Genomic DNA, 16,802 nt, shown 5'->3' on the forward strand with positions numbered 1-16,802 from the left:
GGGGGTGAGCAGCGGAATTAACGGAGGGTCTGAGAGCCCGTGCTTGAGCATGTGGCCTCTTTCCCCACAGGTGGGTGAGGTACCCGCCTGGCTCGCCTCCGCCGGGACCCCCGGTAGCGATGGCCCCGCCCTGAGCGGGAGCCTGATCTGTCTCTCCTGCCGCGCAGCTCCATTCTGAACCTGCCTGGAGAGTCGACGCTGCGGCGGGACTTTCTGAGGCTCCAGCTGGCCAACAAGGAGCGGTCTGAGGCCCTGCGGCGGCAGCAGCTGGAGCAGCAGCAGCGGGAAAACGAGGAGCACAAGCGGCAGCTGCTGGCGGAGCGCCAGAAGCGCATCGAGGAGCAGAAAGAGCAGCGCCGGCGGCTGGAGGAGGTGAGGACCCGCTCGGCCGCCTCTGCGACCCACCCCTTGTGGCTGCGGCCCCCTTCCTGGGTGTCCGCCGTGGCCCAGGGTCCCGCCCGTGAGGTCGAGGCCGTAGCCTGCTTGGAGCGCACACAGCTGAACTGCAAAGGAGGCTGCAGCCAGGCGCTCTTACAGGCGGGGGACTTCCCTTGCTGGGGGTGGTGTGACCTTGGCGTGGTCACATCAGGAAAGCAGGTGAAGGCTTCAGCCCCTTCAAGTCTTGCTCAGGTATCACCTTCTTAGTGAGGCTTCCTTGACCCCCTCACTTAAAATCACAGCCCCTCTCTACATCATGTCCTGTCGCTCTTCCCTGCTTAATTGTTTTTATATAGCTCTTATCACCTTCACACGTGTGTACTTCATGTACTTTCGTATATCTGTCTCTCCACACTAGAATGTAAGCTCCCTGAGGACGGAAGATTCTTTTATCCCTATGTATCTCTACATCGTGTATCTAGACATTAGTGTCTAAAACAGTGACCATCACACAGTAGGCACCTCCTAAATATTTGTGGAATGAATGAACTAATATACAAGTGAATGAGTCAGTGACCAAGAGGTGAAGTATAGGTGTTGACTAGACCACAGTGAGTAGGCAGAGAAGCGAGACATCAAATATGGAAAAGCAGGGCCTGCCTATAGCTCCTCCTTTGTTACTCCCCTGAACACTGAAGAAAGCATTTCCCGAGTCCTTCCACGCACACCTTGGTACCCAGGGCCTGTCCCGTAGCTAGTGGGCAAGACTTGCCTTCACCAATAGGTGCGCTGTCATCTGTGTGGGAACCCGTAGCGCCAGCCACACTTTCCTACATGGCTTACCCTGGGCCAGGCTCTCACCCGTGTGGTCTTACAGACGTTTATTAAAGCCTCTTTCCCAGAACTTTGGTCCAGGGCCTCCTTCCTCTGCCAAATAAATCAAAACCTCTAGACAATTAGGAAACAGAGAGACCATAGCTGTTGGGGAAGTTGGATGGCAGATGAAGGCTTCGCTAACAGCATGGTAATGGGGGAGTAATTTTACAGTTCTCCCAAACACCATCTTGCCCCTCATTAATGGTTTACAGCAATTCATTTGCTCTGTCAGGTGGCCGCTGCAGCTAGAGGGTGGTGAATTGCAGACTTCAGGAGCGGCTTGCTTTTTAAATCGTACATCCAGGTCCAGCCTTCCCGGATCAGTGAGGGCTTCCGTTCCAGTTTGCAATAAATCCCATCAACCTCATTATGTCCCTAGAGTATTAGTATGCAGACCGGCAGCAGTCATACCCAACAGTTACAATTACTGAGTGACTTCTGTGTGCCAAATACCGGGTGGGGTGCTTTGCTTACATCCAGGATGTCACCGCTATCGTGGATTTGTGTATATCCATGATCTCTCGCGCAAAGTGTGCATATCTCCATTTAACAAAGAGGAAACTGAGGTTCAAAGAGGGGAAGAAATTGGTCCCACGTCACAGAGCCAGTGCGTACAAAGCCAGGATTCACACCCAGGTCTCCCTTCTCCCAAGGGCCATGTGGGCCCTGATGCACTAAGGGCAGATATGTAATCAGAGCCGTGATCTGTGATCCTCAGAACTGAACCTTATAAGCGTCTGCAAACAGCAGTAGGCAAATGAAGGACTTTCCAATCTAAGTAAGTCTAAGATGTTGTCGGAGGGACGAATGCTCAGCCCATAAAAGGTTTGAAGGTCACCTACCATCCTGTATTCTCAGAATTACACTATAGTAGACGGAGGCATTGTAGTGCTGAGGGGGCAGAAGCCTTCAAAGCGCAGGCAAAGGCAGGGTGAAGGGAGGTGGGTGGTAATTAGCCAGCTCTCAGAAGTAAAGTACAAAGTGTAGGAGTGGAGGTGCCTGCCTCACCTCCGGTTACTCTCCTGGGCACGAATTGAGATTCTCATACAGGTCCTTGCAGCTGTGCCTCGGTGTCACTTCCTTCTGTCCACCCAGGCCGGCTGCAGCCTCTTGGACTGGCCCCCAGCCCAGCGCTGCACCGTTTCCTTCAGTCTCTTGGGTCTCCTGAGGACCATGGCCTCTGCTGTCTGGATCCAAGGCTTACTCCTTTTAACTTCTGATCAAGCCTCTCTCCGCAGCCAGTACCCTCTCAGGCTCTGCCCCCCAACCCTGCCTTCCCTGCTGCTTTCCTGATTTGTGGTTTATTCCTTCCAAGAGCATTTCCCGAGGCCCTCGCCTCATTGGAGCATCATGCCCTGGAAATCTGGACCATTTGCCTTTCCCCTGTCTGGCTAATGAGCTCCTTGCCTGGTGATTTGCTACACTTAGTTTCAGGCTAAAAGCATTTACCGAGGGCTTCCCTGGTGGCGCAGTGGTTGAGAGTCCGCCTGCCGATGCAGGGGACACGGGCTCGTGCCCCGGTCCGGGAAGATCCCACATGCCGCGGAGCGGCTGGGCCCGTGAGCCATGGCCGCTGAGCCTGCGCGTCCGGAGCCTGTGCTCCTCAACGGGAGAGGCCACAACAGTGAGAGGCCCACGTACCACAAAAAAAAAAAAAAAGCATTTACCGAGTAACCCTAGAAAATCCCCTTGTCATCCCATAAAACGTTTAACATACCAGAGAATGCAAACACGTGTACACAGACACACAAGCACACTCTTATATGAATTTCTTTCTTTCTTTTTTTTTTTTTTTTTTTTTTTAATTTTAACACAAGAACTCTTGGCCTTTGAACCTAGATCCTCAGTTGGTACAGTCTTTTCAGAGGATGCATTGTATTGCTTTGGTTTTCTTTTTATAGATTTTCTTCCTCTTGTACCTGGTTTGATCTATTTAAACATTATATGTTTTTTTTTTTTCATCAAGTTGCTTGAATAACAATTTCTAACAGTTAGGAAGCACTTGACCATAAGACAGGTACTCTGTTCAGTACTTCACGTGAATTGTCTCATTTAATCCTCACAAGAACCCCCAGTCTAAAGATAAAGCAGCTGAGTCTCAGAGAGGTTAACAACTTGCTAACGGTCACACAGCTTGAGACAAAACGAGGTTTCAAACCCAGCAGATTGGACTCCAGAGCCCAGCCACTGTCACTGCATCTGTCCTGCCTCTCCCCCGGCAAGCCAGAGTCAGTGTGCTTTTCCATAGTTTTCACCTGGCCTCTGCTTCTGTGGTCTTTTACACTGAGAATTTAAGGATTTCTGAGCAAGGTCAAAGAAGCTGCACTCGGGGGGGGCTCATCTTTGAGCTGGATTCTGACCCTCAGTCTCCCAGTCAGAGCTCCTGCCAAGGCCTCCTTGTGTCTGTTCTCTTGCTGCATTTTCTGGAGCCTCTATCTTGGATGTTTTCAGGCTCAGTGGGGCACAGGCATCTAGTGGGGCACACCCTCTATGTCCCCACCCCACGGGCACAGAAGGCGTGCATGGAGACACTTTGCTCTAGGCATCAATGTGCATGCGCCCTAGCTTCTCACCAGAAGCAGGAATGCTTGTGACCACAGGGCATCAAGAGATTTTATCCGCTTTATCTTTTGATCCTTTATCTTGCTTCTATTGTGCAACACAGAAAAAAAGAAATACTGAATACTCAGATGACTGTAAGTTCTGAACCCCTAAGTAATGACTGTCCCCGCCACCCGGGGTTCCTCTCCCGCCTCCGGTCCTGCTGGATCCCATCCATGTCTGCTGCCCTGGCCTGTGGGGACCACTTCTGTTTCTGATGCTGAGTAGGAACTTGCACTACATTGTCACGTAGAAACAGTTAAAGCCGGTAGTTAGGCTTGTGAACTTCGCTTCATTGTGAGCCAGGTGGCCTTGTGTAGGCATCCTGGGAAATACATTCCCCTTTCCAAATAAAGGCCCTTCAGACACCCCTTTGGTGACCCAAGGCTGTGTGGGTTGTAGCCTCTGACTTCCTCAGTGATCTCAGATGTCACCTCCAGCCAGAGTTTCTAAGGAATCCCTGTCTGCCCTTTGCTATTTATAGGCAACCATGTGGTTTTGGCTAGGTTCTAAACCAGGATCTGTATATTCTTAGGACTTTGTACACTGAATGTAGTCATTTACCAGTTTCATGAAAAGGACGTGGCTTCAGGCCAATTAAATGGTAGGTACACGACACCGCTTTTGACCAATGATAAAGTACAATTTATAACTAAGTTCCAAGAATCGGATTAAACCCAGCAAAGATGAATAAGTCCATCAATAGTGAGAAAAAGTACATAGAGGGCTTCTTCTATTTTTATTCAGTTCAGTAGAAGTTTCTGGCACTTGGCCTAGTCAATGCACAACTTGTTTTACTCTCCATCACAGAGTTAGGGTCCAGGAATCAGGACCCTGAGGTGCTGGGGCACCTACTCTGGTCATCTTTTCAGACCAACCTTGGGTGCAAGATTGGTGGTGATGCTTGGTTCTGCTCAAGAGTTTTGAAATGATGTTAGTAATTACTATATATATTTTTCAACTAGCTGAGAGCCTTCTTTCTATACCTTCATTGTGGGGAGAGTATCTTTGAGTCCCAGAAATGAATCACATTGACCCCAGGAGCACGAGCCTGCTCCATGGTAGCAAGTTTTATTCTTCGGAGAATTGTATTCAGTTCTTTAAGCCACCGAGATCTCATTTGGTGCCCTCAAGGCGATCATAACATCATCCAGTTGTAAAAACAACCAGCTCTAGCTGAAAGATATTATACTGCTTTGGTTCTATCACCAGAAAAAAAAAAAAGTTAAATACCACCAGTATCTTACTGGCCAGTAATAGTTGAGCACGGATGTACAAAATGAGAGCCTGGAGTCTAAAATTCCCTATAAGCCTCTAGCTTTTTATTGTGAGTGACTGGGGCTTTTAAGGACATTGGGATCAAGTGTTTGTTTAAGTGTATGGTAGAATTAAAACTTTTGTCCTATTCCTACCGGCAGTCACTTGACAAATTTAGTGCATGCATAGCTCCACTCTGCGGACAGCCATGCTGGACCCTGGGAATGGTCTGCCCTTGTGAAGATGAGATCTGTGAGGGAGACAGGCGTTCAGCAAATAATCACCCAAATAACCATTTTCACCATCATTGCCAGACTGCTGTGGTGGAACAGAATGGCGCACTAGGGGAGCAGACCACGGGGGTGGGAGCCTAGGCGGGCGTGGAGGCCTGTTGGTCAGCGTTCACCTGAAGGCAGTGAGGGGCACGCGTGGGTGCTAGGCAGGGAAGCCAAGGCACTGTGTTGTTGGTCTTCGTAAGCCTGGTTAAGGAATTTCATATTTTGTTCTAAGAATAGTGGGAAGTCATTGATATGTTTCAACCAAGGGGATATGATCAGATCTGCTGGTTTTTTTGCTGTTGTTGTTTTTTTTTTTTTATGTGATCCTTTTTTTCTTACTTTGTATTGGAGTATAGTTGATTTACAATGTTGTGTTAGTTTCAGGTGTACAGCAAAGTGAATCAGTTATACATATACACATTTCCACTCTTTTTTTTTTTAGATTCTTTTCCCATATAGGCCATTACAGAGTATTGAATAGAGTTCCCTGTGCTATACAGCAGGTTCTTATTAGTTATCTATTTTATATACAGTAGTGTGTATATGTCAATCCCAATCTCCCATTTTATCCTTCCCTCCCCCATCCCTTGGTAACCATAAGTTTGTTTTTTACATCCATGACTCTATTTCTGTTTTGTAAATAAGTTCATTTGTACCATTTCTTTAGATTCTACCTATAAGCGATATCATATGATATTTGTCTTTCTGTCAGATCTGCGTTTTTGAAATGAAACTTGGGCTGCAGGGAAAGTGGTTGGAAGGAAGCAAGAGTGGATAGGAGAGACCAGTTAGCCCAGGCCACAGAGGGTGGTGCTTTAGGTGGACGGTGGTTGGGTGGGGATTGAGGAAAGTGGGCACATTTGAGAGAGATGGAGCCTATAGCACATGCAGGATGCGGTGGTTGATCAGATGTCTTCCACGAAGGAGTGCAGGTGGTCACAGAAGGTTCTCCAATGTTAGGCTGGAGCGTCCAGGTGGAGGGCCAGGTTTGGGAGCAGTCGGATAAGATCAGTTTGGAATGTAGTGAGTTAAAGCTGCCTATGAGGCAGCCAGTAGTGATGCCACGGATGCAGTTGGATTATATAGTTAGAGCCAGAGAAGAGGGGTTGAGAATGGGAAGAAAAATGGGAATTATTGGTTTATGGTCATGGAGGTAGACATCAAGAGGAGGAGAGTCTAGGAACTAGACTCTCTGAGAGCTAGAGTAGGGGAGGAGAAGCAAGCAGAGAAGACTAATAAGGACGTAAGAGAGTTGAATGTTGTTGCAGAGAAAACTGCATATTCAAGCGGACGATGAAGCTACAGGACCAGCTCTGCAGAACGCTGCCCAAAGGAGTAAGCCAACAGCAGCCCTTCGTTTCAGTGACAAAGAAGACATTTGAAAGGTAGTTTTAGCGTAGTAATCTCTAGAAATGTATCCGTTTCGTCTCTGCTTTGGAGAGAAGGAAGCAACCTGCTCGGGAAATCAGAAGGTCTAGATCTGAGGGCCACCGTGCACCACCTGCCTGCCTGGGCGGCTCCCTAAGTCTCCCCAGAGCCCCACTTCCTAAGCTCTACGAGGAGGCTTCTAAGAAAGCTTGTTCCCACCACCAAAGTTGTTCTGAGGATTAACCAGGAAAATGGATGTAAAAGACCTGGCTTTGTCAACCGCCAAGAGCTAGACAGATCTCGCTTATCAACTGACTTGTCAAATCCAGGTTAAACGTGACTAATAGGCCCCACTTGTGCTTCCATTTGGAGAACTTTTCGTACTTACATGCTCATCCATTGTGGTCAGCTTTGCTCCCATCACCTCTCAGTATTCACTTTCACTCAGGGTGACCAGGCCAGTTTCACAGAAGCTGTGGCAGCTGGAGCGCAAGTGCAGAAAAGCCACTGGTGGGTATGGTTACTCTTTGGGACCTCAGTAGTTTCTCCCAGGTGCTTTCAGACCAAAAGGGGGAAAAGGGAGATCAAGGGGAAACTGCAGAAGAGTCAGTGAGCAACAGAGCATTTGGGGAAATTCTGCTGAGAGTATGAGAGTAGTATTTTGGCTGACGTTATCTTTCCTTATTAGATGTAAGTTCTTTAACTTTCCAGTGTCTCAGTTTCCTCGTCTGTAAAACTAGAAATAACGGTAACATTTACCTCCCAGGGCTATTGTCAGGATTAAATGATTCAATTCATAGGAAGACTTAGAAGAGCAGCAACACTTAGAACACACTCAGTAAATATTAGTTGTCAGTATTGTTGGAGTGGGTACCTTTGGCTGAAGTCCGAGGTATAATTTCCAAAAGTGTACTCTTTTACATGCGGCAGTAAAACCTTCTTGAATTTATTCAAATAAATGTACCAACAGGGAAACTTTTATTCGTACCTTGGGAAGAATATTTTTTTATAATACTGGTAGGGATCTGGTTATGTCATCAAGAGAAAAAAAATATATCCAGTTGTCAGGTGGCTGACTAGCAGATTGGTGTAGGGCAAAGCACACCGGCTTTGAAGCTGTGGAGACCAAGGCTTAATCCTAGCTGCGTGACCTGGGGCAAATTACTTGCCCTCTCTGACCCTCAGCTTCCTCATATACACAATCAAGATACTGTTTACTTGGCAGAATTGTTGTAGGGTAGATGTAGTCATAGGTACAGAAGGCTTGGCACAGTGCCTGACAGAAGAACAGACTGACATTGGTGGGTGAATATCTTATTGTCATTTTGCAACCGGTGGTTTCAACGTTGTTAGGTTTTTTTGTTTCGTTTTAAGGGTTTTCTGAATAGATGGCATCTCCCATTGCCTGTCTTCCTTCATTCTCTAAGGTACCTTCCCTGTTTACTTTTCCATCCCTTTTTGAGGGCTCTTCTCTGAGAGCCCTCTTGCTCTTGTCTTGCTGGGGTCCGCATCTACTGTCAACATAGCCAGCAGTCCTGGCCTTCCAGGACAGGGAGGCAGCCCATTCTTCATCTTTCTGGATGCACCTCATCTTATAGGATCAGCTGCCACCTTGGAAGGTCTCCTCTTCCCAGCCAAGCCTCAGAGGACCCTCCCCTGGGGAAACTCTGCTTTTGGATGGATGCGCTCATCAGTATTTCTTGTTGTCACTTCCCACACTGTGTAATTATGATCCCATCGTCGCCACCAGTGGCTGCATCGAGTCTCATCTCCTACCAGCATCTAAACAAAACCCCTAAGAAGGTAGAGCTCTTGTGATGCCTGAAGAGTAAGCTTCTGGGCACCTGGGACACAGCACCTTGGGAGTGACCCTTTCTCCAGGAAGGTAGAAACAAGACAGTCAGGGGTATAGTAAGAGATTGCCTAGGTTTGAATCCCGGCTCTGCCACTTACTGCCTTTGTGATCTTGGGCAAGACATGACTTCTCTATGCCTCCGTTTGCTCATTTATAAAATGGGAGAGTAACAGTTTCCAGGATTAAATGTTTCTACATACAAAGCACTTAGAACAGTAGCTGGCACCAAGTACCTGAATAATCAAGAAAAGAGTTGCCCATAAGAGGAACAGCTTTCTTTCCCAATCCGCCTGCTGTGGCCGCCCTTAGTCATTTCTTTTCCAGGTGAGGGCTCACAGCTGACTGCGGCCTGAGCAGGCAGGAGACGGGAATGCTGCGTTCCCACGCACAGGCCACACTCCCAGGCCCTCAGCTGGAAGAAAACACCATGAACAAGAATAACTCTCCCATTTCAGGGCCTGGAGTGTTAATTCGCTGGCACTGCTGAGAAGCAGCCTGTAATTCACTTAATCATTAACTGTAGGCATCCTAATGAGTCCTGCGAGCGACATCCGCTGGTCGGGGGCAGAGCAGCTCTTTCTTCCTGGATGCTGTTAGCATTGGCACCAAGATTGAACGCTTACTAGCTGGGCTTTTTTTTTTTTTAATAACATCTTTATTGGAGTATAATTGCTTTACAATGGTGTGTTAGTTTCAGCTTTATAACAAAGTGAATCAGCTATATGTATACATATATCCCCATATCCCCTCCCTCTTGCGTCTCCCTCCCACCCTCCCTATCCCACTCCTCTAGGTGGTCACAAAGCACTGAGCTGATCTCCCTGTGCTAGCTGGGCTTTTGCTCTGTTATGTCAATAACTGAACAGAAATTATGAAACAGATGGGAGGCAGGCTGGCAAAGTGGATGCTTTTACTGTCCAGGGCAGGGCCTGCCCACGGCCTCTGACGAGGTCTGCATCGGGCACGCGTGTAATTCACACACGTGCTTCAAGAGGTCGTGTGGTTTGCATGGATGTATGGAACGCTGCTTCCCAGTGGATCCCAGAAAGGTTCCCTGTTCTAACTTACCTGCCATGCTTGCAGGAGTCTGGCTTTGTCCGCTTGGTCACCTGGGTCCTGTGATGGGAGGGGCTTCCTGCCCAGGTGAGGAGGTTGGGCTGAAATTCCTGTACTGCAGCCTAAAATGCTACTGATATTTGAAATCCTTTTGCTCAGACTCCTTTCTACGCTTTCAGGGACTGGGAAGGATATGCTAGTATTTTATATTTATAGCATTTCATACTGGAAGGAAAAAAAAAAACAGCATTAGGAAGTTTCTGGCCCTGGGTGTATCTAGGGCAGCTTAGGTGGATGACAGGGGCTGCTTTTAAGTGACAATGAGGAATGGGCATTACAACTGCCTTCAGTTGTCCGGGGTCTTCATGGAATCTCTTTTATTACATCCAGTCTGCATCTCTTACGTTACACCATCATTATTCTTAGCTGTTCTCAACCATAGAACTACGATAACAAAATAGTTTCACAGAAAGTACTATTTCGCATGACATTTAAATCGAATTGTTTTTATTTCAGTCTTGTTTTCTTCAGTCAATGAGCTGTTTCATGGAATCCTAGAGGTTGAGGAACATAAGAGACCTCAAAGGTGGTCTAAGCCAATTCTTCTCTCAAAGCAAGAATCCCTTTGGCAATACTCCTCACAGACATTTAACCTGTTTAACATATTATCTCTGCTTATACTTTTAGAGGCTTGAGGCAGCCCATTCTATTTTTGAACAACTCCTACTGTTAGAAAATGTATCCTGTTATTGATTCAAGTCCTTGTGCTATCCCTGCATTAATACAAATTATACCAAACAAAACTAAAATGCCTTCCACCTAAGCCCCAGAAATGGTTGAAGGCAATGATAGTGTTCTCGCCCAAATGTCACCAGTGCCTGCAACCTTGCTATATATGATGTAATTTAGCATCTTCACCATCATCCCAGATGTGCGGGAGTGGCCCTCTCTGTAGACATTGTATTAATAAACTGGTTTATAATGGGCTTGTTTTCATAGGACTCAATGTGAAAGCCTCATATTAAGTCTTCAGAATGATGGCAGAAGGAATTTGAGAGTTACATCTGCACTCGACTTTTACACTAACCTACAGAGTCATAGGTGCTCAGGCTGTCCATTGGGCCATCTTGCTCCTCTATATGATACCCAGGAAAACCAACCATTCTCCCCAGGGAAACTGTAGCTCAGAGATAAGGTCATAAATACACTGACTAGCATCCAAAGCAGAGGCAGGACCAGAATTCTTCATGAAGCCTCCTCGCAGCTCAGCCTGTTTACAACTTTCTTTCCCCGTACTACCTGCATAAAGACTAGCTTGGCCCACATGTACCCAGACAGTGCTTAGCCTTGGGGCTGCCTAGTGATCAAAAGTTGGCTAGGGAGCTCAAAAGAAGAGTCTCATTTAAGCTGTTAATTTTCTAGGAAAGCTCTGAACGGGTGGATTGGATGGTTTATCTTTTTTTTTCTTGTTATTTACAGTTCCAGCTCATTTTTTTTAACATCTTTATTGGACTATAATTGCTTTACAATGGTGTGTTAATTTCTGCTGTATAACAAAGTGAATCGGTTATACATATACATATGTTCCCATATCTCTTCCCTCTTGCGTCTGGATAGTTTAATAGTGTAAAGTACGTGTAAAAAGAAAAGAATGAGGTATATCTAGCTGGTCTAGTTTTCTCAGTGGTTCTCTGATTACTGTCTCTGTGAGGAAAAGACAGGTAGCAAAGTGAAGGTAGAGGGGGAAATGGCCACTTGAAAAAGCATTAATAAAACATCCTTCACTTTGTATATATAGACGTCTCAACCATAGATGTCTTTCAAATCCATAGAGGCAGCGTGGCAAGTGCCAGATGCAGAGTCTCGTTCTGGCTTTGCACTTACCAACTGAGTGAACTTGGGCAAGATATTGGCCTGTGTGCGCCTCGGTTTCCTTATCTGTCAAGGGATAATGACGGCAGTACATGCCTAAAGGGTTGTGATAAGAACTAAATGAGTTACTATGAGCAAAGGGCTTAGGACAGTGCCTGGCATCATAGTAGGCACTACCCAACTGTTTGTTCTTATCATGAATAATTATTATTCATTTTTGTGATTCTGATTACTTTGTAGTGAATTCAGAGGTGCCAGACTGCTTGACCATCATTCTCATTCTCGTCCTCCCTATTTAAAAAAACGCTTGGAATCCCAGTGTTAGTTGCAAGGAATCATACCCTTGCCCTGCAGTGGGTGGTATGCAATGGTCTTTCCAAAGCTGAAACGTTCACAGATGGTAAAATGGGCAAATGGGGTACCCAGAAGCTTGAATGCCTCTTGTCACAAGTGTAGCTCCTGCAAAGCTTATACAGAACAGTCCTATTTAAGTGAGGGGGCATGTGGGCTGTGCGGTCGATTCGAGAGACCACGCTGGGGCCTTTCATTTCGAATGTCTTTGAACAGAGAGAGCCCCTGTGGCAAGGGGAAGGTTTGAGGTACTTCCCAAGGAGCCTGACTTAATCCTGCACTGGCTGCTGTGCCGTCCTCTGGAGGCCCACTCTGGTCTTCCACAGTCAGTGGGGTCTCCTCTCACCACTTCCAGGAAGTCACCCAGGATGAAAAGAAGCAGAGCTCTCCAAGAGCAAGCCATAATTCTGCTTCACTTCCCTTCTCATTCTGAATTGTTAGTCGATTTTTGCTTTGCAATGTAGCATATACTTGCTTAGACTCTTCAAATGAACAGACTTGTAAGATCACCTAATCTTCCCCCTCATTGAAGGTTTGGGTTAAGGTGACTCATTCAAGGTCATACGACATTCACTCATTCATTAAACAAATATTTATTGAGACTGTGTGGTATGGTCTGCAGTGTTTGTATCGGTGGCAGAGCACGACTGGAATCTAGTCCTACTATTTCTGATCCAGTGTTCTGTCCCTCAGGTCCTGTGGCCTCTCAGACCTACTCCCCTCCCCCAGTGATATGTTACTTTGCAGCTGTGGGATATTAATTCTCAAATGTGAATGTTACCTTTGAGTCTGTATAATAGGAAACACAATGTGGGTAAAAGATAGAAGGGCCCAAAACCTTTACACAAAGGCAACTAGCCTTGTTTTCCCCAAATCTACCAGAATGTTGTAAGAATCAAACTCAAATTCAACCTGAACATTCAGCAAGTCGAAAAAAGCAGCAGAGTATCCTATCTGGATTGGATGCCTCTCCAATTGATAGAACACTCTGCCAGGTACTAGGGACTGGGGGGACAGTAGGGCACACAGTGCTCCCCCGTTTTCCAGCCATGTGACATGGAGCAGTATACTTCTCTGAGCTTCAGTTTGCTTATCTGTAGAATGGGAATGATAGCAATAAACTTCAGAGTCACATTGTGGAATTTAATGAACTGAAGCATGTAAGTCACCCAACCCAGCAAATACCTGGCACACATAGACAGTGCCTGTTATGATGGTTTGTATTCATTCCATGATTTCCCTCAACTTGTTATGTGGCCACTGACAAGGAATTGAACCTTCCTAAAAGTCTCTAAATGAGGGAAATAAAGAAAATGACATTTGCATCACCCAACAGGGCTAATGTGAGGCTCCAATTAGAATAATATAGAATGAAATACTTCTTTTGGTAAAAAACAAAAACAAAAAAAAAACAGAAAAAGAACACCATACACACAGATTACAACCCTGGGCTTTTTCCAAAGATCCTGTATCCTTAGAATGATGGGTGAGCTGTACTTAGCCATATTTGCTCTGGTCCATGGTACAGAGTTTTAGATTAGATAGGAGATTGGGCTAAGTTTCCCTATAGGTCCCAGCCAGTTCTAGACATGTTACTGTAGTTCAGTTTAACCACTTCTCCAACGAGAGGGTGTGGTAGCATCAGAGCAAATTGCTCCCCACTTCTGGGAAAATGACATTAACCACATGCTCAGCTGACAGACACAGAGGTGGCATCTTCATGAGTTTAAAGAACCAAATGACAAGTCTACAGTTTCTCGTTTATCTCCATTTTGATCTTCCCAAGGGAGATTTTGAGGTTTCAAAAGACATGGAGGGCCAAGCTATTGTTTGCCTGTGTATACTCTTCTTTATGACTTTTTTCATTCCAAAAAGATGCTTTAAGGTGGCTTACAAAGATTAATGCAGAAACTAAAAATAAAATAAACAAGGAAAATAAAGTAGAAAGGAACAGTAAAGTTGAAGAGAAAGCAAGATGAAGCCAGGGTAGGGTCAGTTCATAGAACGCCTATACAACGTGGTGTCTGGGTGCCAGAGGTGGGTCCCTGTCTGACTCTGAAAGTCTTAGCAGCTAAGGAAACAGGCAGACTTGAATGGGTCAAGATTCATGTTGTCCGGATTAGAGTAGACCCATTGCTCAGGCAAGCTTTCTGAGATCATTGAAAACCCATGCACTTGGGCTTCCCTGGTGGTGCAGTGGTTGAGAGTCCGCCTGCCGATGCAGGGGACGCGGGTTCGTGCCCCGGTCTGGGAAGATCCCACATGCCGTGGAGCGGCTGGGCCCGTGAGCCATGGCTGCTGAGCCTGTGTGCCCGGAGCCTGTGCTCTGCAATGGGAGAAGCCGTAACAGTGAGAGGCCCGCGTACTGCAAAAAAAACCCGTGCACTCGCCTGGGAATGGTTGAATAGTGCTAGGAATAATGTCTGAGTTATTTATATGAATAAACTCAGCACTTCTTAGCTTTTTTCCACTCTTCTCATAATACTGTAAAATGCAATTCATGTTCTAACAGGTCATCAAAGTCACTTCTACGAGGCCAGAGCACCCTGGTGCAGTACACATCTTTCTACTGGTTAAACTTAATCCAAAAAGAACATTTAAAGAATAAAAGGAAAGAAGGAGCAACTCCATGGCCTTTGTGATGAACACACATGTATATTATTTCTCACAACTTCAATGCAATTTGAATAGTTAAGGGCTAAGATAATATGCTCTTGACGAGCTGAAGGGGACAGGATTATTTCCTCCATTAAAATGAACATACTTGAAAGTACAGCCACACAGCCTTCACCTGGCCGTGGCCTGGGGGGAGCACCCACTGGGGAAGATAAAAACTGTGCTAAAAGAATCATTCTTTAGGAACACCAGTAGAAGGCAAAGGGACAAAAAGACCCCTTGATCTACTCTATAGATCAAGGCAACAATGATTTTAGCCTGGAAAAGTTTCAGAGTAGGTATTATCAGTCATTCCCCAACCAGAAAAAAAAAATTAAGAAACTTGTAAGAACCTATTGAATGTCTAGTTTTATGTGCTGCAATTTTTGGAGATGGCTCCAAGAAGATGTGGATGAAAATGTACTTCTAGGCAGTTCAGTATATTTGGGGTGGGGGGAGTGGGAAGTTCCTGCTAAGAGTTTAGAGTAGTTGGTTTAAGCTATTCTTTTTTGACAGAACCACTGTCATCTTTATGCGTAACTCAGTGACATTTAGATTTTTTTTTGAAAGTTCTTTCGGAATTATTTGCGCTGTGAGTTTTATCTTATTTTATTTATTTATTTATGCCTTTTTTTTTTTTTTTTTGGCCACTCTGCGTGGCATATGGCATCTTAGTTCCCCGACCAGGTATCGAACCTGGGCCCCCTGCATTGGAAGCTTGGAGTCCTAACCACTGGGCTGCCAGGGAAGTCCCTAGAAAAATTTTTATTTCTTCCCTTTTCTACTCCATCCAGCTTAGACTCCTATTGCCTTATTTTCTTTTCCTGCCTTTCTCTAAGATGGGAAATAAATCCCATGCCAGTGCCAATCGTGGGTGGCTCTCTTTTTAGAAAAACACTCCAAGCCTTGTCTATGCTCAGCATAAAAGAATATTCTGGGCCGGGAGGGCGTCAAAGGGTGAAGGGGTGGTCTGAGGTTCTGTGAGCCTTTCTCCTCTTCTCTTGCTGCCCCATCTATAGTATATAAAACAACAAACATCAGTGGTATCAGGCCCTTTATGGGATATAGTGAGAGGTAAAAACCAGAGTAGAGCAGAGACCTTGCCCACGATCTAGATTGCAGAATAAATGAGACATTTCAAATAACCATAACATAAGGCATGGTATGCTATAAGCACTGATAGGAAGGGAAATGTACCCCCCCGCCGCCGAAAAAAAATTAGGATGGTACTGAATTGTCTGCTTTTGCTGCAAGTTTCTTACTCGGTTCAATTGAACAAAATCTTTGCACCTGCCAGGTGCTAGGCCCCCCGTGAGGGGCTGGTGGGTCCAGTGGGGGTCAAGCACAGGCCTTGTCTCCGATTGCTACTTCTAGCAAGAGTCATCAGAGCTTTGTAAAGGTGTCTGCTTGAGGCCAGGGACTTGGTCTTTCTCTGACATGTTTTGATATGTCCCCTCAAACAGTCCCACAGCCAGGAGGAGAGAGAGCAAACAATTTTCCTGGAAAGGTGATTAACATTGAGGCACAGTAGCTAGAAATTGGCGAGGTGCCTTCCGCAAGGTTGGGGAAGTGATTTATTTTTCCAGCCTCACCACAGGAGCCAAGGCCCTGGCAGATGCCTCCATGCCTTAGCAGCAGCTGATCCAGATGAGATCATTATTAATTATTAGTCACTTTAGAGTGTCTTTTTCAGAAACTACAGAGTTCTTGGGAAGCCCAGACTCTCCTGAGTTGCAATCAACACTATGTACGCCCTGCACAGGGACCTGAGTGGCCTGTAATTATAAAACAGTATTGATTCCTGGAAAGGGGGTTGAAAAATGTACAAATCCTTCACATAAAAATCAGCTAAATCTTCAAAAGCCTTGATTATATTTTTTCCTCAAGGAGACTGATGGTGGGAGTAAAAAACTTGAAATGTTAGCTAAATGAGGGCTGTTTCCTGCCAGGAGCCAGATCTGTACACATAATTATTTTATTCTCTGTGCTAGCATTGATTCACTTTGGTTGAGTGTTGGAAATATCTCTGTTTTGGGTCTGTAATCCAAATTATTCAGTCAGTTCCGATGATGATGTTTTCTACTCACATCTTCCTGTATTATTTTTCTGTAAAACAAATAATCATATGTCTGGAACGTGACTCATCCCTGCCCCCCAGCACACCCCTCATTCCCATCCCTAAATTTGTATATCACACCACCTGCCATGCTCCTGGGCCAGAAACTTCACTCACCACTCACCCCATAGTCACCAAC

General features: G+C 45.8%; 1 protein-coding gene across 6 annotated transcripts in view; it reads left to right on the forward strand.

Annotated features, from left to right (window-relative positions):
• Positions 1–16,802, forward strand: part of TNIK (TRAF2 and NCK interacting kinase) — a 410,885-nt gene that overhangs the window by 314,401 nt on the left and 79,682 nt on the right. For all 6 annotated transcript variants that reach the window (XM_089910873.1, XM_089910872.1, XM_022572342.2 and 3 more), the window contains exon 12: positions 168–372. In XM_089910873.1, coding sequence (XP_089766999.1) covers positions 168–372 — 205 coding nt within the window. The remainder of the gene's footprint in view (positions 1–167; positions 373–16,802) is intronic.

The sequence above is a fragment of the Delphinapterus leucas genome, chromosome 4 (assembly GCF_059928025.1).
Source record: "Delphinapterus leucas isolate spDelLeu-1000000601 "Yukka" chromosome 4, BTC_Dleu_Yukka2, whole genome shotgun sequence".
Lineage (NCBI taxonomy): Eukaryota > Metazoa > Chordata > Mammalia > Artiodactyla > Monodontidae > Delphinapterus > Delphinapterus leucas.